The 25,216-nt window shown below is 57.5% G+C and overlaps 1 protein-coding gene and 1 long non-coding RNA gene across 17 annotated transcripts; one reads left to right on the top strand and one right to left on the bottom strand.

Moving 5' to 3' along the window:
• Nucleotides 1-481: 481 nt before the first annotated feature.
• Nucleotides 482-2,586, bottom strand: LOC147373495 (uncharacterized). Its single transcript, XR_015161953.1, has 2 exons — nucleotides 2,391-2,586; nucleotides 482-2,114 (listed from the first exon to the last, which is right to left on the bottom strand). It is a non-coding gene; the product is annotated as an uncharacterized LOC147373495 (long non-coding RNA).
• Nucleotides 2,587-2,637: 51 nt separating this feature from the next.
• On the top strand, nucleotides 2,638-25,078 carry KRABD3 (KRAB domain containing 3). 16 transcript variants are annotated; one of them, XM_086394946.1, is made up of 20 exons: nucleotides 2,638-2,872; nucleotides 4,722-4,792; nucleotides 7,098-7,224; nucleotides 7,939-8,058; nucleotides 8,742-8,879; nucleotides 9,476-9,628; nucleotides 10,664-10,795; nucleotides 10,950-11,135; nucleotides 11,792-11,863; nucleotides 11,992-12,147; nucleotides 12,743-12,967; nucleotides 13,624-13,797; nucleotides 14,233-14,406; nucleotides 16,097-16,315; nucleotides 16,701-16,883; nucleotides 17,717-17,911; nucleotides 17,996-18,127; nucleotides 19,099-19,203; nucleotides 19,632-19,877; nucleotides 21,513-25,078. In XM_086394946.1, the coding sequence occupies exons 3-20, from the start codon at nucleotides 7,191-7,193 to the stop codon at nucleotides 22,391-22,393; spliced, it is 3,525 nt and encodes a 1,174-aa protein (XP_086251072.1). In that variant the 5' UTR covers nucleotides 2,638-2,872; nucleotides 4,722-4,792; nucleotides 7,098-7,190; the 3' UTR covers nucleotides 22,394-25,078. The 16 variants fall into 16 exon arrangements, with proteins under 16 accessions (XP_086251072.1, XP_086251059.1, XP_086251055.1 ...); XM_086394933.1 differs by lacking the exon at nucleotides 4,722-4,792 and having other exon boundaries at nucleotides 7,116-7,224; XM_086394929.1 differs by lacking the exon at nucleotides 4,722-4,792.
• Nucleotides 25,079-25,216: the final 138 nt, after the last annotated feature.

The raw sequence follows: 25,216 nt of genomic DNA, 5'->3' as shown, positions 1-25,216 counted from the left end.
AAATGTAGCTACATGCTCTTATAAAACACACAACTGAAATATAAATATCCAGAAAGTTTGAAAGCAGGATGGCAAAAGATATATTAAACAAATACTATCAAAAATAAAGTTAATGTAGCAATACTAAGTCAGGCAAAATGGAGTATAGATTAAAAGTATTATTAAGGATAAAGAGAATTAATTCATAATAATAAAATAAACACTTTCCCAGGAAAATACAATTCTAAACTTGTAAACACAGTCTCGAAATATGTAAAGCAAGAATTGTCAGAAATACAGGAAGAAATTGACAAATGCACAAGATTGACAGGAGGTTTTAACCCATCTTTCTCAGTAACGAATAGATCAAAAGTTAAAAAAAAAAAAAAGATATAGAAGACATAAATAACACAACCCAAGCTTGATGTAATAGAACTAACTTGATCTCTACACACACACACACACACACACACACACACATGTACTTTTTTGAAGCAAACATAGAATACTTTGAAACATTTATTACATAACTTGAACACAAAGTGTATATCAGAAAATCCTTAAAAATATGAGCATCACATACTACATTTTTTTAATGCAAGGCAAAACTCAGTTACAAAAATATAACATCGTTAAAGACATGCATTCAGAAACTAAAAAGTACTTTAATAGATAAAAAAGGAAATAACAAAAATCAGAAAATATTTAAATACTCAAATTGATTGTGGCTGTTTTCACAAGGAGAAGTAGACAGCATCTCTACAGGAAGCTAGCTAAATTATTTGGGAAAACTGTAGCTGGCTAGTTCACCAAAAGCCAATTCACAGAATGACCAGAGAGCCAAAAGCAAAGTACATGAAAGTTAAACCACTGAACATTGAGTTTCTGAAAAACCAATCTGAATTATTGAAAATCTTCAAAAATTGTGTTCCATTTGCATTCCTCCCTTTGTTTGTGTGCAGAATTGCCAAATAAACACTGATCTACATTTAGGACAGTTCTCCACAATCATTTTACAAGGCAGTTACAGAAGCCAAGGTGGATGCCGGCATGGGGTGGGAGGTACAACTACAATTTAAAGGTAGGAAAGAGGTTTCTCAGGCACTGGGAGAACTGGCCATTTGCAAATTGATTTTTGGCAACAGGGTCATTCAGCACACAGGATGTTGGTGAATTGCTTCAAGCAATTGTTGACCCAGAGTCTACAGTTGGGGCCCCAGCCTGGTCAGGTAAGGGGGAGGTTGAATCAAAGAGGTACCAAGCCTGTACATGCTTAAGGAAACATATCTTTCTTGGGTAGAGATATTACTTTTTTTTTTTAAGTGAAGGGATTTTAAAGTTTACGGATTCTGAAACTAAGGGTGGCATGTGGGATGAGCTGAGAGAAGGGATACCTACCAGGAGAAAGCTGACCTCAGCAAGAAGGGCCCTAGGCACCAAGCACAGGTAAGGTACTTACCAAGGGGCACTGTGGCCTTGAGGAATCCTGAGAGCAGATGTTGAACTTGCACCTGCCTTTTTCCACCGCCTGACACCTTGTGATATCTTCAGATCTTCAGGACCGTGGGCTTCACAGACATGGGTCCTGTGTCAGTGATTCCCTGGGTGTGGAGAAGGGGGCTTTGTCCAAGGAAGGGGCTGGACAGTCACTGGGGGTGTTCTACCCACGCAGTCTTTCCTTGGAGGCCAGGCCAAGGTGGTCAACATTGTACCCCAAAGTTCTGGGAGGTGACCCGCAGCAAGGCCAGCGGAGACCCACGGAGGTTAGACCCTCAGGGACCAACACTGGGATTTCTGGGCAAGAAATTCCCTTTCTCTGAGTCCAGAGGAAGAGAACTGTCGGGGGCGCAGGCGTGGGGAAAGGCTCTCCGGGCGGCAGGCGTCGCCTCCTATTGGACCCCGGCTTCCTCGGCCTCTGCAAACCGCAGGTTTAGCGCCACGAGCCCGCCTTCTCTAAGCTGTTCTAACAAGGGTCCACCAGACCTGGGATGAGGCCCAGCCGGGGATCGTCTCCCCCGCACCGAGTCCACAACTCTCCTCCAGCCTCTCTGCGTCCTTTCTGACCATAGAATGGTGGGCTCGCGCTTCATTCATTCAACACATTTATCTGAGGGCCTACTCCGTGCCAGGAACGTCTACAAATCAACAAAACAGAGCAGCAAATAGTCACACAGGTACGGTGGCTCCCTGGTCAAGGCGAGGGTGAGCGCGGGAGCCGGGGGACAGACCTGAGCGCGCGCTGGGGTCTGGCGGCCACTCCGGCCCATCCACCACCCAAGTCACGGGGTCCAGCCTGCAGCCCCCTCCGCCCCTCTCGGGGTCCGCTTCCCCCACCCCTTCCCTAGTCACGGTCGGCTTGCGGGATGCGTCCTTTGGCAGAGACGGATCCCGTTTAATCCGAGCATCCCCACCTGGCGGATAGGAATCGTTCAGTAAAAGTTGGATGCAAGAAAGGATGGATGGATGGATGGATGTGTGGATGCACGGGTTTAGTCCGGCAAGCACACAGCGAGCTGGCCACAAGGCCGATCCCGGCGCCAAGCCCCTCCCCTGGCAAGCTTCACCGGGTCTAGGCATAACCAGTGGGGAGGGGGCGCCGCCAGGCTCGCCCCGCCCTCCCCTCGCCCCCCCGCCTTCCTGGCCGGCTAGGCGGCGCCTTCTGGGAAATGTAGTTCGCGCCTGCGCCCGGAGGGCCGCGGGGGCTGGTCCCACTCTCCTGGGATGCGGTGCTCTGGGCTGCTTCGGACGCCCACCTACCCCTGCCCCCTCCCCTGCGGCCCGCTCCCCGGGGCCCGATTTCCTCCTGCGCCGACCTAGATCGCTGACGGAGCGAGTGCTCCCCCCGCCGTGCCGGAAGTCGGGAGCAGAGACTGAGTCCGGGATGGCGGGCCAGGTAAGGCAAGCCAGGACAGCGCCGCGCGAGCCGGGACCCCGCCGGCAGCCGGGGAGGACAGACGATCGCCTTGGCCGGGCCTGCCCTGTGCGACGCTGTGCGGGCCTCGAGGGCGGGGGGCGAGCCTGGGACCCGCTAACTTTGGCCGGGCGAGGTGCGTGGGGGGTTGGGGTGCGCAGGATTTGGTGCAGGGAAGTCCAGGATCTGGGACCCCTCCTCTTCCCTTCTCCCCGTCCCCTCCGTGTAAGGGACTTGGAGCCGGAGCTCCATCTTTGGAAACTCCTTTGGGTTAAGCCTCACACTGTCTTGGCGTGGCTTTTAAAAATTATCCTGGGAGCGATGGGCATGGAGGCCCAAGGAGAAAGAGTAAATCTGGGCACTTTCCTTCTTGGTAGGATCCTGGGGTCCCGGCTGGGGGAGGGCATGAACAGGGCCCCAGGTTTTTAGCCATTAGGTGAGAGAGCTACAGGGGGAGCCCCATCTGTCATAGCCTGGGACCAGTGTGTCGGGTGCAAGTTGTGTGCAGGGCTGTGAAGGTGCTAGGAAACCTGAGGATACCAGTGGGGAGTTGCTGGACGTCCTTTTGGGGGAGCCTGGAGCCAGCTCTGTAATTGTGGCTCATTAGCTTGGGCCAACCTCAGGCAACTGCCAACTCCATGGTTTGAGGGCCCAGGAGCGGGTGGTGATGAGGGGCTAGGGCAGTCTGTGGCCAGGCAGAGCATCACTTTGCCAAGACCTTGATGGCGTTAATGCCCCACAAGCTCCTGGGAAAAAACGAGAAGCCAGGGCTACAGAGGATGAAATGGTTGGATGGCATCATCAACTCAATAGACGTGAGTGTGAACAAACTCCGGGAAATGGCAAAGGACAGATAAGCCTGGTGTGCTGCAGTCCATGGGTTGCAAAGAGTTGGACACGACTGAGTGACTGAACAACAACAACAGGCAGATTGGCTGCTGTGGGAGCAGGGGCAGTCTCCTTTTCAGATCTGGCCGTACAGTTAGGAAGCCGGACACCCTCCACCATCACCCCCGTCTCTGCTCAGATGTGCCCATGGGCCCCATGTTCAGGCCTCCTCCGACCGCAGTTTCCTTCTCTATACAGCGAGGGGTTGGATCACTGATCGTTCAGATCCAGTGTCCTGGGGTGTGTCCTTACGCTGTGTGTCTTCATGGAAAAGGGCCTGGCCGTGGCCTTGGGGGCTAGTAGGTCACAGTCAGATGGAGAGGAACAGGGTGCGCCTCCTGTCTTCCTGCCTAACGTGACTCCCAAATGCCCAGGGGCTGTGGGAGCACAGCCCACAGGTGGGGGCAGCAGGGCTCAGGGCTGAGCCTGAAACACGCCAGGAAAGTGGGTTTGCCCTGGGAAGGACCCGCAGGCCAAGTCTGTGGCCTGAAGGTTTGCACATTGTGCTTGCTCCCTACCTTTTTTGTGCACGTGCACACACACACACACACACACACACACTCCTCTGTTTTTTCTGGGTGGGGGCTGCTACTGATGGACCCACTTACCCTGGCCACAGTCAGTTCCTGTTCCCAACTTTGTTGGACAAGAGTTTATCTTCTGGCTGAGGTGGCGAGTGGCCTGGAAACCATCTCTTCCGGATGTCTAAAAGAGCTGGTATATTTAGCCAGGAGACAAAGAGGCGTTTGGGGTCAGGAGTGGTGTGTGAGGTGGCCGACTGTGACCTGCCAGTGGATGTGAGGCAGACAGATTTGGCTGCAAGAGCAGGAATCATAGCACTTAACCACATCCCAGCATTTGTTCTGAGCACTTTTCTCACAGTAATTCATTTACTCTTCACAACATCCCTATGAGAGAGGTTCTTATGATCCTCCTTTTATAGATGAGTTTACTGGGCCCAGAGCTAAATGGAAGCAAAGCAGGGATTGGAATTCCAGCCACCTGGCTCCTGGGGTAAGCTCAAACCTCCACACTCTGCTTGTTTGTGTCCCAGAACTTCTTAATGCCAGATTAGGCCAGCCATAGGACTGTGGTGAGCCCCCATAGTTGCTATGGGTATTCAAGTAGAAATTGAAGAGCCCCCTATTGTAAATGGAAAAAAAAAAAAATGAATGAGTTAGTCACTCAGTGGTATCCAACCCTTTGCAACCCTGTAGACTGTAGCCTGCCAGGCTCCTCTGTCCATGGGATTCTCCAGGCAAGAATACTGGAGTGGGTGGCCATTCCCTTCCCTGGGGGATCTTCCCGACTCAGGGATTGAACCCACATCTCCCTGCGGCTCCTGCATTGCAGACAGCTTCTTCACCGTGTGAGCCTAGAAGTTGGCACTAAATGTTCACTACCCTGTAAAGGTATTCTGCAGTTGTCGGTGAGTTCTAGTTCACAGACATGCTATAGTGGACAGCTCTCCCCTGCGGGGAGGAGAGGGTCCCGTTTACCGGAGTAGTTTTCATTTCTGGCAGCCCAGGCAGGTCTACCCAAGTCTTGAGCCAGTAACTGGACAGCAGCTCTTCCCCAGCACTCTGATTCTAAACTTAGAATGTGTCAGAATCATCTGGGAAGCTTGAAGATGTCAGCTTCTGGGTTCTGAAAGCACTGAACACCATTGTGATTTAGTCGATCTAAGATCAGGTGAGAAATTCAGTCCTCAATAAAGGGAACTGTGAACCTTATTTGAACCTAAAAGCTCTTTTGTGTTTTCAGTGGTTAGGTAGTAAACTCTGATGGGAGAAGATAAGGACACAGAGTATTTTTTACCTGGTTTGCTAAGTAGAGAAGCTATCTGTTGGCATGAATTAGCTGGTCAACAGAATCACCACTCAGCTCTGCTGGGTTCCCCGCCTGCTGCTACAGCCAGGGCCGTGCTATTAAACTCAGCCATTTAGCAGTGGCTTCCCTGGTGGCTCAGATGGTAAAGAATCTGCCTGCAATGCAGGAGCTGTTGTTCAGTTGCTAAGTCGTGTCCAACTCTGCGACCCCATGGACTGCAGCACACTAGGCTGCCCTGTCCTTCACTATCTCCTGGAATTTGCTCAAAGTCGTGTCCAGTGAGTCGGTGATGCCATCCAACCATCTCATTCCGTTGCCCCCTTCTTCTCCTGCCCTCAATCTTTCTCTGCATTGGGGTCTTTTCTAATGAGTGACTCTTGACATTGGGTGGCCAAAGTGTTGGAGCTTCAGCTTCAGCTTCAGTCCTTCCAGTGAATATTCAGTGATTGGGAAGATCCCCTGGAGAAGAAAATGACAACCCACTTCAATATTCTTGCCTGGAGAATTCCACGCCCAGAGGAGCCTGGTGGGCTTCAGTCCATGGAGTCATAAAGAGGTGGACATGACTGAGCGACTAACACACACACACACATTTATTTGTATTTATTTATCATTTATTTGTACTCAAGAGCCATCCTGTCTCCTCCATCACCATCTTAAAAAACCTGTTATAGCATGGTGAATTCAGGGCTGGCTGGAGTTCCCATCCTGGAGTCGACGTTTTCTTGGGCCCGAGCTGCAGGCCACGAGACTCTCTGTATTAGCTTCCCTGGATTGCCATGAAAGTACTTTCACAAAGCGGGGGTGGGGGCTTAAACAACAAATTTAATCTCTCACAGTGCAAGAGGGGAGAAGTCCAAAATCAGAATGTTGGCGAGCCCATGCCCTCTCTGAAGACTCTAGGACAGGATCCTGCCTTCCTCTTCCAGCATCTGGTGGCCCTGGGGATTCCTTGACTTGTGGCCCCATCACTCCTGCCTCCCTGGTCACGTGGATTTTTCCTCCCTGTGGGTCTGTCTGTGCTCCTCTTCTTAGAAAGACACCAGTCATACTGGATTAAAGTGAAAGAAAATGAAAGTGAAGTTGCTCAATCATGTCCCACTCTTTGCGACCCTATGGACTGTAGCCTACCAGGCTCCTCCATCCAAAGGAATTGTCCAGGCAAGAGTATTGGAGTGGGTTGCCATTTCCTTCTCCAGGTATTGAATTAAAGACCTACCTTAGTCCATTATGACCTTAGCTTAACTAATTTCATCTACAGCGACCCTAGTTTTGAATAAGGCCACATTCTCGGCTACTGGGGTGAAGACATCAGCATGCCTTTTTGGGAACACATCTCTTGTCCCGTTGCCCCTTTGCCTGTTTCCACGTGTCAGGTGCCCACGCCGTGTCCACCAGGGGATGCGGGCTGGGTCAGCACGCCGAGGACCACTCCTGGGCAGCCTTGCTGGGAGGGAACAAGCCAACTGCCCTGAGGTTGTGCCCACAGGTGTCGATCGCCTTCCAGGACCTGGCCGTGCGGTTCTCCGAGGACGAGTGGCGGCTGCTTGGGGAGGGCCAGAGGGCGCTCTACCTGGACGTGATGCGGGAGAACTACGACACCCTGGCCTCCCTGGGTGAGGAGCAGGGCCGTTGTCGGGTGGGAGGGTGCCGGCGCAGCAACTCGAGGGTCCAGGGTTGCCCGGGAGCTCAGGTGTCTTGTGGGGCCTTAGTCTTCGTTCACACAGCAAGGTGGCATCAGAGAGCCGGCGCTGAGCTGGGGGCGCCTCTCGGGTCTTTCATGCCATTGTTACTGTGGACAGTACCAAGGGTCTGGGTGTGATTTGGTGGGGGTGCCAAACAGCTGGCACAATGGCACTGGTCTTGGAAGTTCTGACGGTCCCTGGGGTTTGGGTGGTCACACAGACACACATATGTACACACATGTACACAGGTTTGGGATGTCATACGAACACACTCGTGTACACATGCACACAGGGATTGGGTGGTCACGTACACACGTGTACATGGAGTTTGGGTGGTCACATGGATAGACATGTACATGCATATACATGGGGTTTGGGTGATCACACAGACGTGTGTGTACACATGTACACAGGGTTTGGGTGGTCACATGTACACACATGTACATGGAGTTTGGGTGGTCACACAGATAGACGTGTATACACATGTACATGGGATTTGGAAAGTCACATGGATAGACATGTAATGCACGTACACACATGTACATAGGTGCCTGGATGTCTGGGTGCCTGGGCCTCTGGTGTGATGATGTAGAAGGGTGGAGGCCGGCTTCCACTCCCAGGGACGGTCCCTCTTTTCTTCCCCAGGGACGGCGGAGCCGCTCCCCCTCTCGGCCTTCCTATCTCCCTCAGAGCCTGGAGGAGCTGTCGGGGCCCGGAGCCGTGCTGGAGACCGGCAGGAGCCACCCCAGGGAGGAGGCCCCCTGGGTGAGTAATCTGTGCGGATGAGAGCCCCTCGGGGCGGGGTCCTGGACCCCCTGGGTCGCCTGGGCCCCGGGTGGACTCACTCATGTCCCTTCCCACCGCGTGGTCCTCGGCCCCTGGATTCATTCCGTACAGGATACTGTGACCTCAGCACTCCCCACCTTGCCACACTCACCCCTTCCTGACCTTTCACCCCGACCCCTCTGGACCAGGAACCTGGTATACTGTTGCTCATTGTGTGAAGCGCTCAGAAGCAGCCTGGGCTCACCCTGGGAGAGTCTTTGCCCCTCAGGCCCCCTCCCCGGCCACCCAAGCAGAGCCAGTTGCAGCCCTTGAAGGTCCAGAGAGCTCGGGGGGGAGGTGGATGTGGTCCAGGGGTTGGCAGGAGAGGCAGGAGTCCGGATGGTGGCTGGAGATGGGGAGGCAGTCCTCCCTTGGTGTCCCCTCCATGGCCCAACAGGGACTGAGGGACAGAGCAGAGAGGAGCTCTGTTACCCACAGCCCCCAGCGTCTTGGTCCTGCTGCGCCCACGCGCGGGGCACCTGCCTTGAACCCAGGTTCTCTTTGTTTGTGGACATCAGTGTCTCCTTTGCAGCCCCTCCCGTGGTGGGAGGATTACGTGAGACGCAGCACGTGCCGACTGATGTTGGGGGAGGGGGCGGGAGTTCACTGTGGTCTCTTGGCAGGAGGAACCCCCCAGCACAGCCTGCACCTCAGCGCCCTGGTGCAGCTCGTGCAGGAGATCCCCGAGTTCCTGTTCGGGGAAGGCAGCCCCGAGAGTAGTGGGGGAGCCAGCCTGGATGGGGTGGCTGTGAGCTCCCAGGGTGAGTCTGACGGCGGGCCCCGCTGCGTCCCACAGATGAGTTCAAGCTGCCCGCCTGGCCCCTGGGTGGAATTACCCATTAATGTGAATGCCCGGGTGGCAGGCCGGTCCCCTGAGAGGACATGGACGGGGGAGAGACTGTGGCCTCTGACTTTCTCTAGTGGTTTCGACCCGGCTTCATCCACGCCCTTGGGGCCCCCGTCGCGTCCTGCCCTACAGTGGCGGATGAGGCCGTCCCTGTTGTGTAGATGAGTGCCCAGCGGCCGAGTCCCCCACAGCCTGTGCTCTCCCCGTCTTACCAGACTTCTTCCTCCCCCAAGCTTGCAAGGCTCTCCCGCCTCCCCAGAAGTTTCTCCCCCCAGCCCCAGCCTGCAGGGTTTCTTTGCGTCCCCTCAGCTGATGGTCAGCTGGGGACGATCTTATCAGAACAAGGCCACAGACTGAATCCACATCTCGGACCCCAGGGATGGCAAGGCAGAGGTTACTGACATCCTGGTCGTTGTTAGTGGAACATGGCAAGGAAGGGCCAGCATGGGGCAGTGTCGGGGCATTGTACCTCCTGCCAGGCTTAATTCCAGTACCCCGCACCCCCCTCAGCAGCTGTGACGGAGGACACGTGCCCTCTTCGAGACCTGCTCCGCTGCCTTCCAGATACACCCGTGGGCCTGCTTGGCCTGGCCGCCACGCCCAGCGGCAGCTCGTCCAGCAGCACCCCCGGAGCCGGGGGGCCGGGGAGTCCCCTTCCCATCAGTGAGTAGGACTCAGTGCAGGGGGCCCACACCCTCTTGATTTTTTTCCAGGACTTGGTTTCCTTTATACCTGGGTCCAGCTCCTCAGTGGGGCGGAGTTGGGGGAGGTGCGGAGCAGGCCTGGTGCTGGCCTCTGTCTGGGGACCAGAGAGGATTCAGGATGCTCAGCCTCACTCATGGAGTGCTGTGTGCAGCGTGTCTGCGGACCTGACTCTCAGACCTCTCGTCAGGGCAGCCCTAACAGCGGGGCAAGACAAGGCTGGCCTTTGGAATTTCTCTGGGTCTCAGTTTATTTTTAAAATGCTTGCAGATTTTACATTTGTCTAAATGTCTATTTTTATCTAAACTGTTTTAAATTAATATGGCATAAAATAGCCAGTGCTTTCATGCATTGGAGAAGGAAATGGCGACCCACTCCAGTGTTCTTGCCTGGAGAATCCCAGGGACGGGGGAGCCTGGTGGGTTGGCGTCTATGGGGTCACACAGAGTCGGACACGACTGAAGTGACTTAGCAGCAGCAGCAGCAGGGGCTTAACCCTGGTGGTCCAGTGGTTAAGACTCCGTTCTTCCAATGGAGAGGGCGTGGGTTCAATCCCTGGTCAGGGAACTAAGATTCCACATGCCGGTGGCCACCAAAAAAAAGAAAAGCATGCCCCACTTAGCTCGTAGTTTCAGGCATCAGCTGGCACCTTTGCTCTGGAGTCCCACATGTCCAGCTTTGAGAAATGTTGAGTGCAAGGCTGGGGCCTGACTTGAGGAGGCAATCAGAGACCCTCACGGGAGGGTCCCCGGGGCGAGCAGTCTTGTGCTTACATTCACACCGGAAGGAAATGGGGAAGGACCCTGCACCTTAGGATGGACTCTGGGAACAAGCCCGTCGTAGCTGGCTGAGCCACCGAGTTCCCAGGACTCAGCTGTCCCTCGGGGAGCAGTTAAAAGCTGGGGAGGCCCATCCTCTGTGTGTGTGTTGGGGAGGGGCAATTTCTCAGGGTCTGGAGCCTGGGCTGGAAAGGCCTGCCTGTCTCTGCTGCAACAGAAACTGCCGACAAGCCAAGGCCTGTGGAGGAGGGGAGCCCAGGAGCCCCTGGCCGGGAGCCCAGCCCCGCCACCTGCAGTCAGGGCAGTAGCAAGAGCCGCAGGAATCCGGAGAGAGGGACCCTGGGGGCAGGTGAGGGGCCAGCTTTCCTGAGGGTGGGGCTGAGGATGGGGGGCAGGTGGGGAGGCATCATGTGGCCCTCACCTGGGGCCTCCTGATGGTCCTACCTGGCAGATGGCATCCCTGTGGTCATGGGTGGGAAACCTGACCGCAGCTGGCCTTGCAGGAGCTGTGAGCATCTCTCCTGGGCACAGCCCCTTGCAAGGCCTCATCAACTGCCTGAAGGAGATCCTCGAGCCTGGGCCCCAGGGCCCCGAGGGACCACGGAGCTCGCCACCGCCACCTGCCCCCAGCCTGGGTGCCTCCCAGCTGACCAGGGCAGAGCTGGGGCCTGGGGGCCCGCCCTGGGCCGGTGAGTCCCTGCGGACCTGTCTCCTTGGGCCAAGGTTTCTGAGCCTGTGGAGAGCTCCAGTTGCTCTCTGTAGATACTTCTCTGTAAAATATGACGTCTTCCCTAAGGATACTTGCCAGCTTGGCTGCTCCAGTATCTCTAGTGTCACATTTCTGGAGCCAGATGGCTGTGTTAAGGGAACAGCGTGGTCAGCATAATCAACTTGTAGAAGAAAACCAGAAATAGATTTTGCCCTGGATTCTTATGGGTTCTTGACTCATCCTAAGGTGGGACATCTGAGAATAAGAGGCTGAGGGGTACTTCTTGTTGACACTATGCGGGATCCCTGGGATGGGCTTTGGGGATGGGGGTGATATGGTGGGGACTGGAGCCCCAGCCCTGAACTCTGAAGCTTGGTAGCCGGGCAGAATGAGAAAAGCTCCTTGAGGCTTCGAGCCTCGGTTTCCCATCTGTAAAAAGGGTAACTGTTCTTACCTTAGAGGACTGTCCTGAGGCTTAGGCACACTAATGATGTGTGCATAAGTGTTTGTAAAACGCTTGGGCGTCCTCAAATTAAATCCTGCTCAAGGCCAAGAGAACCATTTCCAAGTAGTGAGCCAGGCCACCCACTTCCTTCATTTGTTCTCAGAGCAGAACCTCATCTTCCTTTTACCCAGCCAGCTCTGGGAGGTGTAGCCAGGCATTTTTAAACCAAGCGCTAAGAAGACAGTGGCCCCGCGCAAGGCTGAGTGAGTTGCAAGAAGACCCACATCCCTGGGTTTCTGGCCTTGGACCTTTAATTGATCCCTCTTTCAGTTGTTGTCACCAAGACTGAGGTCACTGGGTTAGGGGGACGCGTGTTCCTTTTTTCCTGTAGTGAAGACAGAGGCAGCCTCGGGAGATTGTCCCCTCCAGAGCCTGCTGAACTGTCTGAAGGAGATCCCCGAGGCTCGGGACAGGCATCCCAGCCCCTTAGGAGCCAGTGACCCACGGCTGCAGGAGGACCCAGGGGCCTGGAAAAGGAATTCTGGAGGTAAAGGCCGCTGGCTGGGCAGGGAGCCCCTGGGCATCGCTTGTTTCCTTTCTCTGCTCTAAGCAGACCTTCTACCACCAGACACTCGGGCCCGCATGTCAGTGTGTTGGCTGGCGTGGCCAAACGTTGGGGCTCACGCTATAGAAGGAGCTGGGCTTGTGGGAGGTGCATCAATGTGAAAACGTTCCAGATTGGCTCTTATAGTAGGAGCTGAGGGTTCCAAAAGGAAGGAGGGAATCGCTGGGAGGGAGAGACAAAAAGCAGAAGGCAGAGCTCTGGGCAGTGCACATTCCGGGGCTCGTTCTGATGCGGGGGTTCTTGTGATCGTTTGGGTTCACCATGGGTTGTTGGTGTTCCAGAACTCTTGAGAGTCGTTTGGCTGCTGGCCTCGGAAGCAGGACCCTGACTCAGTGCTCCTGGGGTGGGCTGGTTTGGCATCACCCCTCGGTAGAAACCTCTAGACGTGGAGGTGGGATTTGGTCCATCTGCTGATGGTTGGGCAGTGACTGTCTTGGAGCTGAGATGGCTGTGGAAGCTGGGGGCTATGGAAACCCCATCCTGACCCTATAGAGACTTCATGAGTGACTTCCCACAGGACTCCGACCCCTCCAGACTCCTCCTCCGGGGCCTGGGCCTGGAGCCGGCAGCATGCTCTCTGCAGTGAAGGTGGAGGACAGCTGGCCCCAGGGACCCCTGGAGCCCACATCCTGTCAGCTCAGCAAGCAGCCCCACGGCCCCTCTGCCGCCAGCAGCCCCAGGAATGTCAAAGACATTGCCCCCACCCAGGTCCGGGTGCCCAGCTGGGGCCCTGCAGCTCAAGGTGAGGCCTGGGCTCATCTGCTCAAGTCCTCCCGGGTGGGGTTCTCAGGCCCCCAACAAGGTTCTGCCAGCCCACAGGGAAGGGGCACCTGGGTGTCTCATGCGTGGACAGAGGCGTCCACCTGGGCATCCTTCCCAAGAGGTGGTGGTGGTGGTGGTGGTGGTTTAGTCGCTAAGTCGTGTCCGACTCTTGTGACTCCATGGACTGTAGCCCGCCAGGCTCCTCTGTCCATGGGATTTTCCAGGCAAGAATACTGGAGTGGGTTGCCATTTCCTTCTCCAGGGTTCCAAGTGGTTCGTCCCATCCCTTAATCTCCATCCTCCTTAACCCAGGCCCTTGCCCAGGGAGCCTTCCATTAGAAGGGCCTTGGTTTTGCAGAGAATCCCCAAGTGTCAGGAAGCTGCCCACTGCGTGTGGCTCTCTCTCCACCCACCCCTGGGCCTGGGTACAGCTGGCTGGCATCACTCTTCCAGACTGGGGAGCAGAGAGCTGATGGGAGCCGGCCCTGAGGGAAGGGCGTCCTGCCTGGCAGGCCCCACGCCTGGTGTGGGACTCACCACCCCTGAGGAAGGCAGGCAGGCCGGGCAGTCAGCCGGGGCTGGGCCGGGGCGGGGGAGATGGGCCAGAGATGGTGACGGGCCATCTCCCCGTCCCAGCCGGCAGCGCCTCGAGCTCACCCCTGGAAGCCCTGGAGGCCTGTCTGAGGGGCATTCCCCTGAGTGGGTCGTTGCCTCCCCAGCCACCGGCCAGCTCTTGGTCCCGGAGCCCCCAGCCAGGAGACCCCGGGTCTCAGAGGCCCGAGCTGCCGCGCCTCGGACCACACAGCAAAGGTAGCCCGCACCATGGGCTCAGGGTGGCGTTTGTCCTTGTGCACGGAAGGGGGTCGGTGGGGGGAATGCTGAGGATGCCATTAGGTCCCCCTCCTCATCCCAGGCTAAAGCGGGGGGCACACATGCCCCTGTCTCCCAGCCCCTTCTCATGCCTGCCCCCCAACAACCCCTGTGTTGGGTGGAAGCCAGTTAAACTCTGCTCCCTGCCACCTCTGAGAGCTTCACTGACCCTCTAGGCCCCTGAGGCCAGCAGTTGGGTTTATGTGGGTTAACAAGCTACTGGATTTTAATCAGGGCCATGAGCACCCTAACCTTAGGGGAGATCGCACGGGAGAGGCGTTGGGGCGGGGCGGGGCGCCTGTCCGCAGCCCAGCGCCCAGGGGATCTCTTGGCCCGTGGTTTCCCCTCGATGCCAGCTGTGCCGTTTCCCCACAGAGGTGGTCATAGGGCCTCTCCCGGCTCTGGGCCTGCAGGGCTGCATGAGAGACAGCCCGGCCCTGCCCCTGGGCTCCCAAGGCACCCCCAGCAGCTTCTCATCATCTAGCAGCTCTGACGGGGACCTAGATTTCCAGAGCCCTGAGCGCAGCCAGGGGCATCGGCCCGGAAAAGGTGAGATGGCCAGCTTGAGGCTGGGAGTGGGTCCTGGGGAAGGGCGGCGGGGAGCGTCCTTGCCCACCGCCACGTGTCCGACCCGACCAGTGTCCAAGCCAGGCTTCCGCGCCTGGAGAGGCCGCAGAGAGCAGACGCAGGACTTGTTTTGGGGGGTGGGGGTCTGTTTTAGTGACTTGGCTCAGAAGAGGCAGGACAACATCTAAGATCTCTAGAAGGCATTTGATGCTTCTTACTAGAAGCATTCTTACTAGAAGCATCAAATACTTCTTTATCCCAGCCTTGAAGAAGTCAGTGTCTGTAACATCTGACTGACTCTCCAACTTAGGGAAAACGTGTAAAACCATCTTGGAAGGGTGTGTTTGGTGCGTGCTCCCCCGGGTCCCTCCGTGAGGGGATCTTGCAGGACCTCAACCCTTTGCTCCACTTGAATAATCCCAGGGCTCCCCATCTGCCTTGTTCATGGACACCCGGTTCCCCGGGGCTCACCTTGTGTCCTGGCCTCACTCTGTCAGTGGAAAGGCCTGAAGCACCCCCGGGGCACTGTGCTGGGCCCCCCGGGGCCATCGGATGGGCTTGGGGCCCGCGTTCCTGCGCCCACCACAGCTCAGCCCCTCGGGTAGGGGAGCTTTTAGCTCCCAACAGGCAGCTGACTTTGCTTTTTAATTTTTAGTAGGTACTGTGCTCGTTTCGTCTTGTTGAAAAGCTGCGGTTAGGTTGCAGAGGGTCGGTGGCGTCTGCCTCCCTCCCCTGCTCTCCAGCCACCCCTGCTGCCGGTTCCTGCACTTTCAGGGATGCTGCGTGGGCGAGCATCCCTCTCGCGGTTTCTCCACCGAGCTCCCTGTCTTCCCGCTTCCCTTTGGCCTTAGGGTCCTCGGCGCTGCACGGGCCCCCTTCCCCCTCTCCTGCAGCTGCTCAGTGTCTGTGGTTCCTTCTCGAGTGTTCTCTATCGGCAGACCTGTTTTCTGAGTCACCCAAACAGCAGGCGACTTCATGCCGCCTTGTGGATGCATCCAGCCCCGCCCCCTAGCTCTCCTTGTGCTGCCCCAGAACCCCGCAGCATCCGTGGGGAAGCCACATGCAGGACTCCTCTCGAGACACTGAGGTCCCAGCCCCACGATGCCTGGACCTCTGGCAGCTTCTCTTTTCTCCCCTTCTCTGCCTGACACCCGCATCAGCAAAGATGCTTTTCTGGAAAGAGCTTGGCTGAGATGTGGAAGGGGAGGGCTTTTCCTTTATCTAGAATTTCAGTTCATGTAGTGGCTATAGCTTCTCCAGCGCTGTCACTAGAAATAGGATTTCTGCAGTGTGTTTTTATCCTCGAGTTGAAATGCATTCATGTTCTCCTTCTTCACCTGTTGCATCTGTACCCTTTTCCCTCTTTGGCTAGTCATGTGAATAGTGAATAACTGACAACATTCCAGCCTCAGGGCCCATCTCCCCCGTCACTGGCCCGGTGGCCTGCTGACTGGCTTCTCTGTGTAGGTGGTCAAGATGAGGGGGCCTCTCCCAGGGCCACCCAGAGGCAGGGCTGACACGGGTCTGGGGCCAGGTCTCCCTCTGGGTGCCCTGAGCTGGTGTGACAGGTCCAGGGCCCCAGCTGCAGTGGACCCGGGACACGGGCAAGGCTCCTGGGGTTCACAGGACGGAGCTCTGGCTGGCCAGGACCGTGAGTGTTGGGTTTTCACAGGAAGCCCAGTGGGAAGCTCCCCGCTCCAGGGCCTGGAGAACTGTCTCAGAGAGATACCTGAGCCCCGGCTGCAGCCTGCCTGGCCCTGCTCCTCAGCTGGAGATGGAGGGCCACGGCGAGCGGAGCCCAGGAACTGGGCAGCAGGCATGGAAGGTAATGTGGGCAGGCCCGCGTCCCGGCCTGAGATGAGTCAACCTTCTGGAAGCAGCCTGGCCAGAGGTTCGTGGGAGGCCACAAGGCCAATAGCGCTGTTCTCCTGGGTGGAGGGGTGCGGTGGGCCTGGACACCCAGCCCCCCAGTGCTGCTCCGAGTCCAGGCCTGAGCTGGGGCCTTGACAACAGGGTGTCTGTATGCTGGCCTTGGTCTCTGGCATGGCGCTGAGCTGTGGGGGCTCCCGGGAGGCTGGGTAGCTGGGTCCAGAAATAACGAGATCCTGGAGGATGAGGGTGGCCCTGGGAACATCTGCAGGGCCAGGGTGTGTCCCACTTCGGTAGCGTCATCCAACGTCCTGGACCAGAGTTTGTCTTCTGAACAGCGCCTCCCTGGCCTGCGTGCTAACTCAAGGCTCCCAGCTGATGGGCCTCTTGGCTTCTCATTGAAACAGGACTGAGGGGCGAGGCCTGTGAACCAGCCCACCTGGGACAGCGTGGGGGCGACGTGCCCGCCAGGAGCCTCCGACTGACCAGCCCGCAGGCCCTTGCCTCTGGTGCCCTGCCCACCTGCTCCCCACGAGGCCCCAGAGACCTCGGGGCGGCCAGGCCAGGACAGTGGAGGTGGCTTCGAGACGGTGAGCGGGATTCTTGCCTAGGGACTCGCTCGCGTGTCTCCTCCCCTCCGTGTAAAATCTTTGATGAGAGAATAGACTTTCCCTTTCCCCTCCTATTCCTCCACTCCTTCACTGTCTCAGCCATTCCTGGACTGCTGGCTGGAGGGTGTGTGCGTGCGTCTCCAGAAGCCTGCTGGCTGGAGCGCTCCGAAGTGTGCTGAAAGCAAGTGGGGAAAGCACTGCTCTCATCCAGAGGCTGGGTTTCTCTGGGCGAAGGACCGGTTATTTCCTTAATTCTAGTTGCCTGGGGATGGAGGTTGAGGTTGGGGGGTGGGGGTCTCCTCTTTCTGCTGCTGCAGTTCAGTTGAACTTACAGCGGAATCCTTGCCTAGATTTGCTGAAGTGGGCGGGTCAGGCCTGACCTAATTGAGAAAGTGCGGGTATTTGTCATACTCCCTCCAGGCAAGCGCTGTTCCGGGGGGCCTCCCGTGGACTTGACTGAGCCTCTCTGTAGGCTGCTGGTCCTGAGTGAACACAAGTAGAACGGGCCGCCTGGCTTATGAGACCCAGAGCCTGGCTGGAACCAGACTGTTAGTGGCCTCCAGGGTCACTCGGAACCCGAGCTTCTGGAAGTTTCTGCTGCGGCCTTCCAGAGTGGCTGGGGGCCAGACCAGCATCTGACTTTGCTTCCTTCTGCTTCCCGTGGCCATGGGATGCTGTTCAGGCTCCCCCAGGGCTTGTTTGGGGCTGAGCTGGAGGGGGACCAGCTCTGCGTGCCTGCCCATGGAGGCCGAGGCCCTCCGGCCTGTCCTTGGGCTCATGGACAGAGGGCTCTTTGGTTGCCATTTGCCTAGGGCCAGCCACCAAGCCTTCCCCGCTTCACTGCCTGGAGAACTCTCTGAAGGGGATCTTGCCTGGGGGGCCCTTGCGCTTTGCCTGCCTGGCTGGCCTGGGCCCCAGCCCACGCTCCAGCTCCAGCTCGAGCATCAGCAGCTCAGAAGGAGAAGACCCGAGGCCGGAACCCGAGCTCTGGCAGCACCCCCTGCAGGGTGAGCTTGTTGGGGGGAGAGGGGGACCAGGAGCCCGGCCTCGGCGTGTGAGCGCCACCCTGACCCCGGCTCTGTTTTTGCCAGAGAGGGACCATCTTCCCAGCAGCAAGGGCCTTGGCACCCTGTCCCCACAATGTGGCAGCCCCCGTGCTGGCTGCAGCCCTGGGGAAGGCTCGAGGAGACGCGAGCCCGGGCACCGCTGCGATTTCAGTGCAGGTGAGCCCGGGGTCTCTGGAGGAGGGGAGCGTGTCCCCCAGGAGGGCCATGGGTGCAAAGACAGTCCCACTCATCGCTTGGCCTGACTCTTGCCAGAAGGCTCTCTGCCTTTGTCACACTTGAGTTCCCTGTAGGATGAGCCGAGTCCAAGAAAAGAAGGTGGAGATGTTGAGGCCCCTGGGGCCCCAGGGGTGTCAAACGAGTGTGTTTAAAGACCTGGTAATCAACTTGGAAAGTCGAAGTGTCCATTGCTCAGTCGTGTCTGACTCCTTGCAACCTCATGGACTGTAGCCCACCAGGCTCCTCTGTCCATGGGATTCTCCAGGCAAGAGTACTGGAGTGGGTTGCCATGCCCTCTGCCAAGGGATCTTCCTGACCCAGGGATTGAACTCGAGTGTTGTGCATTGCAGGCGGATTCTTTACTGTCTGAGCCACCAGGGAAGCCCAGTAAACTTGATATATATAATAGGAGAAGGAAATGGCAACCCACTCCAGTATTCTTGCCTGGAGAATCCCATGAACAGAGGAGCCTGGCAGGCTACAGTCCATAGAGTCGCAAAGAATCAGACATGACTGAAGCGATTTAGCATGCATGCATGCATATATGTATGTATATATATATACACACATATATATCAGAGAAGGCAATGGCACCCCACTCCAGCACTCTTGCCTGGAAAATCCCGTGGATGGAGGAGCCTGGTGGGCCGCAGTCCATGGGGTCGCTAAGAGTCAGACAAGACTGAGCGACTTCCCTTTCACTTTTCACTTTCATTCATTGGAGAAGGAACTGGCAACCCACTCCAGTGTTTTTGCCTGGAGAATCCCAGGGACGGGGGAGCCTCGTGGGCTGCCGTCTATGGGGTCACACAGAGTTGGACACAACTGAAGTGACTTAAGCATACATATATATATATGTATCAACACCTCCTTGCTTCTCAGTCCAGTCCTGACCCAGTGATCATTCCCAGCAGGAAAAGCAGAAGAGAAGGTGGGAGGCAGGTCCCATTCGCCCTGGAGAGAGGTGTGCTTGGAGACCCTGGGACCGCCTGGCCCCCTGGGCAGCGCCGGAGGAGGTAGGGGTGGGTGGGTTGCCAGGTCTGGGAAGGGGGCCCCCCTGCTGTACTCAGGCCAGTGACTCCACCCAGTCCTTGACCTCTGAACAGGCCCTGGCTGGTCCCCATGTTCCTTCCTGCCCGTGGGCCTGACAGGAGACAGCAGAGTGGGCCGGGCATGGATCCACAGGGCCCCTAGCACGTCCCTGGAGGAGCCTCACCGGGGGCTGGACCTGTGGGCATGGCCCTCTCCATCTGCTCTCTCCAGCCTCCTGGGAGAGCCAGAGGCCTCATGCTAGAGCCGCAGAAGATTCTGGAAACAATGTCCACCCTCACTCAGCCCGTGGGCCCTAGCCAGCCATTCAACCAGAGATGGGCTTCCTGGTAAGCCCAGTGTAACCCTCTCGCGTCTCATTTCACCAGTGCTTGAAAGTTTCGTTTTGCTTTAGGCCATGTCCAAGTGTCCCCCGTCAGTGTGGCCATGGCGAAGCAGTGCGTGGCCACACCAGAAATGCTCTGTGCTCTTCCTGCGCGGTCCGCTGTGCATCCCTGCCCTGCCGGTCCGCTGGGAAGAAGACTGGGGCCTGGGCCCTGCCAGCCTCCTGGTTCAGCCCACGGGCCCCAGTCCTGGAAGCCGACGGCCGGTGAAGAGTCCAGGGGCCTGGGGCCTGGGGACGGAAGACCAGGTGTGACAGGTGAGCTGGGGCTTCCCCGGCCCCCCAAGTATCGGGAGCCCCACGGGCACGGGGTGGGGGGGCGGCTGGGGCTCAGCGTCTGCACGGTCACCCCTCCCTCCTTCCCCGCTGCTCAGTTCCTTTTGGCAGGGTGGGCTGGTGAGAACCCCCGGGGCCACAGCCTGGGGTAGGCTTTCTCTGAACAGCCTTCCAGGCTCCTTTGGGTCCTAAGTAGGAAGAGCCTCACGTCGAGTCCCCTTCAGCTGGCTTATTTCATTTCAGGGTTTTCCTATAGGAATAGCTGGCTATTTTATGAAAGGACGCAGACACTTCTTAGAGGCAAAAGAAACACTGAATAGATGCATCCAGGATCAAAGGTTGGGGTTTGAGGGGACTTTAGAGAACAGGTAGGGATAATGAGGGTCAGTAGTGAGTGACCAGGCGGGGAGGTCCCCAGAGAGGCATCTGTACCCCGAACCCTGGGAAGGTCTTCCAGACTACAGCAGAGGTGGGCGGGCGGGGCTCGGTGCCTGGTCCACTCTGGGCCATGCACCCAGATCCTCACGCTTGAAGCCTACAGTGGGGGCTCCAGCGTGTCATGGGCCTGGCCTGGCTGGAAGTGCAGCTGTTTGTTAGGAGTGCTGAGCTGGCCCAAGGCCCATGGACTCACTGCCCCATCTTGGGTAGAAAGACACCTGGGACAGCATCACCGTTGCTGACCCTTAGCCGAGATCTTTCCTGAAGAACGTGGCTGGGCAGCATTTGAGTCCTTGGGCTCCAGTCTCCACTTTTGCTGTTTGAAGCCCTGGGGGTCCTGGGAGATTCAGGCTGGAGCCGGTCTGGGGACTCAGACATGGCTGAAACCAGGTCTGTCCTGCAGCTCCAGGTGGTAACGGGGCTTCCTTATGAGGCTGGCCTCGGGTGAAGACCAGGTCCGGGAGAAGTTTGGGTGAAGGAGTAGGTGACTTTTTTTTTTTTTTAAAGTAACTTAAGTCCTATGTCTGTAATTTGATTAGGGAGGGTAAAGGTCAGGAGGGGGTGGGGACCCCTGTGGTTTGCTTATGACTACGACCTTGATGCTGAGAAAGATTGAAATCAGGAGAAGGGGACGACAGAGGATGAGATGGTTGGACGGCATCACTGACTCAGTGAACATGAGTTTGAGCTACTCAGGAGATGGTGAAGGCAGGGAAGCCTGGTGTGCTGCCGTCCATGGGGTCGCAGAGAGTTGGACACGACTTAGGGACTGAAGAGCAAATAGTGCTAGGTGCTGATGCGGCCCCCTTTGTCTCTCGGCTAGAAACACCTGGGCCCTCTCTAGACACTGCACACGGCCCTGCCCGCTGACCCTCCAGAGGCAGAATTAGCTGCTCTGAGGCAGCGGTTGGGCCCAGAGGTAGCATAGGAACCCACCAGTCCTTTTCCTAGGAGGTGGGGAGGCCACTGTCCTAAGCCAGCTTGGTTTCTTTGGAGACCCAGCCTGTGATCTATCTTGCCCGTGAATTAGGTGGGCAGCCTTCCATGCTGCCCAGCCTGAGTCACCAGGACCCTTCCTTCCCTTAGTGGGCAGGGTGACAGACACACCAGCTGGAGGGCCTCAAGGGAGGGAAGGTCCTGGCAGTTGAACACACTCACCGCATCCCGCTCTGGTTTCAGCCGGGACCGACAGGGAGCCCCTTCCTGGGGGTGTGCCCCAGCCAGCGCCTGCAGCCGCCGTCCCTGGGGCCTTACCCGGTACCTCCCCGCGGCCGCCATGCCCCTGTGGGGCTTCCCTGCAACAGGAGCTCCACAGCCTGGGCGCCGCCCTCTCGGAGAAGCTGGACCGTCTAGCCGGGGCCCTGGCCGGCCTGGCTCAGGAGGTGGCCGCTGTGAGGACCCAGGTGGATCGACTCGGGAGGCGCCCTCCGGGCGCGGGGCCCAAGGGACTCCCCCGGGGCCCTCGCTTGTCCAGCGGCCCTGCCCACAGACACCTGCCCTACTGGAGGCACAAGGGCCCCCCCAGGCCGAGACCGAAGATCCTGCGGGGGGGCCCGGCCGAAGGCTGCAGGGCCGGGGACCTGTCATCGGGCCTATCCAGTGGGAGGCTCCGTCGGGTGCCTCCAGACACCCCCTCAGCAGAGCCCCCCGGGACCGGCTCCAGCCCTCCCTGGCAGCCTCACTCCTCGGCCTGCAGTGGCCCTGCTGTGCAGACTGTACGTCACCCCCTCGGGCACCCCGAGGCCCGCCAGAGCCCCCCTCCCCTTTCACTGCCGGCTGCCCCGCCCCCCCAGGTGGCTGCTCCAGTGGGCACTGCAGAGGCAGAACCGAGGGGTGTGGTGGCTGCCCCACCCAGGATCCCAAGGTGGCCCAAGGATCCAGGTGGCGTGTTGGTGGGGCTCCAGAGAGCCCTCGAGGGTGAACAGTGGGGTGGGGAGCTCAGGGACCCAGCATGGGGACCCCCCAGCCGCCACCTTCATGGACTCAGCCCCACGGAGGGTGCCCCACCTCCGGCCACCTCGCCCCCCTCCAGCAGAACCTTCCCCACATTGAGGCCGTGAAGGGGCCCCCTGACTCCAGGGTGACCATTGCTCAGGGAGGCCGCCGTTTGAGGGGGTTGCGTTTCCCAACCATGCCTCTGGCTTCTTGACTCAGGTTCATTTAAATGTTGCTTCCCCCTCTGGCCCTTCTCACTGGAACCGCCAAGGCGGGCAGGAGGGTGGTGTGCATCCACATGTGTGTGTGTGCCATGTGCGGGCACGCCACATGTGCCCGGGGTGCCCTGGGCCACTGCAGAGGGGCCACGAGACCACCTCGTCTCGGCACCTGCCATCCTGACCTCAGCACTGGGGAGCGTGCTGCCCGTCTTCCTGGTCCACCGGGGCTTAGCTTCCCTTTGAGGCAGATCTCCACCGCCCCCTGGCCGAGGCTGGGAGTACCTGTGTGTATTCTGAGTTACTGAAGGTGGTTGCCAAGGGGAAGAAAGGCACTCAGAGGGGCCGCAGCAGAGTGTGGCTGTGTGGTTGTCACCAGTACTGGGGACAAGCTGGCTCCTGCCTTCCCGCCTCCTCCGGAGAATCCAGCAGTCTGCCCGATGTTAGGGGAAGAATCCTGCCGACTCCAAAGGAGACAGCGGCGCACGTATTGGCTTCGCGTAGTGACAGTCCACAGCCCAGGAGCCTCCAACAACACACATTTACATCCTCCCGGTTCAGAGGCCAGAGGTCCAGGACGCAGGTGTCGGCAGAGTTGGTTCCTTCCAAGTCTGCCCTAGGCCCCTCTGCGGGGCTGGTCGCTGACTGTCCTCGCGTTCCCAGGGCGCTCTCCCTTTGCTCATGCCCCTCAGTGTCCCTTTTGTCTAAGGACACCATCCTCACGCCCTCCCTCTAACACGATTGCTTCCGTAAAGACCTCATCTCTAATTCAGGTCTCGTTTGTGGTCCTGGGGTTGTTAGGGTTCCAGTGTGTGAATCTGGGGACGGGAGTGCACAATCCAACCCCCGACACACATGAGGGACCGAGCTCGTCTTGGTCCTGGTGGGAGGAGGGAGTGTCACCAGGGTCACCAGGCTGCCCTGGGCCCCACCCCTCACTTGGGGCATCAGGAGTGACCTGCTTGTCATCACTGCATTTCCCATCTTTTTTCCTGATCTTTCCCCACCAAGCCCTTACCTGATCTGAGGAATCCTCGGGACGGTCCATGCACTCTGGGAAGGCCTTGCCTGGCTGTGCTGTCAGGGAACCGGGCGCAGCACTGAGGCCTGAACTGGCTTGGGACCCAGAGGGGCTGTAGCCACAGTGAGTGCTCAAGGGGGGCCCATTGGCTGGTTTGCCCAGTGTACCCCTAAAATCGGGTTTTTGGGGACACGCAGGGCCTGGCCTGTGCTGCTCATGGTCCCTGTGGAAGGAGCAGGCACTGATGGCAGCGGCAGGAGAGGCAGGTTCTGGGTAAACAGACTATCAAAACTGAGTGTTAGAAGGTTTCCAGGACTGGAGCAAGTCCCTTGATGACCGTCTCAGAAGCTAGGTGTATGAGATCATGTAAGTAGGTTGTTTAAACACGCAGCCTTCACAGCTAGCCATAACTTGATGAAGAATAAGGAACAGAAGAGGTCTAGGCCTTCTTCCTAGAAAGATGAATCCAGCTGTCTCCAGGCTGTGTAGGGAGTGACGCTGGGCCGTTTCAGAGCCATCGGAAGGGTCTGATGGAGTCAGCGCTGTGGACCAGGGGCTCGGGCTGGAAGGAGGAGGGCTTGTCCGGCCCTTTGCTCACCCGCCGTAGCAGGAGTCAGGGGGTGGCCTGCCGTACACGCCCGTGTGGCATTTTAGGGCTCGTTTTTGTGGGCTTTGCAAATACCAGCCTTTGCACCACCCTGTGCTGCAGGCGCGGAGGAGCACACGGGCTCAGACAGGGCGAGGGGCTTGCTCGGGGATGCACAGCCTTCCTCCGGCCGAGTTAGGACAGTGCGTGCCCTGATGCCGCCTAGGCCGGGGAGCTCCCAGTCCAGCTGGCCCTTGTGAGAAGTTCAGGTCCTTTTTTAAGAATGTGGAAAGCCAGCCATGAAGTGAACGGTGGGAGGTTCCACGAGCCGCAGCTGTGTTCGCCCCCAGATCCACTGCTACGTGGACAACACCCCTCCCAAGGCATGAATTGAAAAGCCTTCTAGAACCACTGATCTGGTAGAGAAACCTGTCGGCAGTTTAGGAGTTTGGTCCTGTGTCTGTCTCCATCTACTTGGTGAGGAAATGTGGTCGGTTTGGTAGGAGAAACCACAGACTGTTGTGAACTCAGGAATTCCCGGGGTCAGGAGGTGGGGGGCAGAGAACCTTCCCTCCCCGGGCGCTCGCACACATGAGGGTCCCCTGTGTCCCGACCACCGCTTGTCAGCCCGAGGCCACTGTGAGGCAGGAAAGTGGGAAGGTCCCACCTGGGCGGGTCAAGGCAGGGCCCCCCAGCCTCCAGATGACCCCCCCCAAGGGTCCGGTAGAATGGGGGGCCTTAGCCCCCTGAGACACCCCACGACATCACCACTCTCCGGAAGGAGCTCGTCAGGCGGGCGGACCAGGCTTGCTCTCCACCCTCTTGTGTCCTTATGTTTTAGATGTGGCTTCTGTAAACAGCCTCCTGTTGGATTTTGTCTTTTAATCCAACTTGACAAATTTTATTCTTTAGTCGGAGCCCTTAATCCACTTCTGTGTAATATTATTGTTGATATACTGAGATTTGAATATACCATCTTATTTTTGCTGGTGTTTTTGTTTCACTCGTTTCGGGCAGGAGGCTTCTTTCCTACTGGCAGTGTTGTGGGTTTTGAGTCATTCTTTCCCCCCCTTGATGAGCCTCAACATTTAAAGAACTAAAAAGGGAAACATTCAAATTTACA

The sequence above is a fragment of the Bos grunniens genome, chromosome 4, assembly GCF_055505025.1.
Source record: "Bos grunniens cultivar Pamir isolate PY7600 chromosome 4, Bosgru_T2T1.0, whole genome shotgun sequence".
Taxonomy (NCBI): Eukaryota; Metazoa; Chordata; class Mammalia; order Artiodactyla; family Bovidae; genus Bos; species Bos grunniens.
The sequence above is the reverse complement of the archived record's forward strand: the minus strand, read 5'-3'. Positions and strand labels throughout refer to the sequence as shown.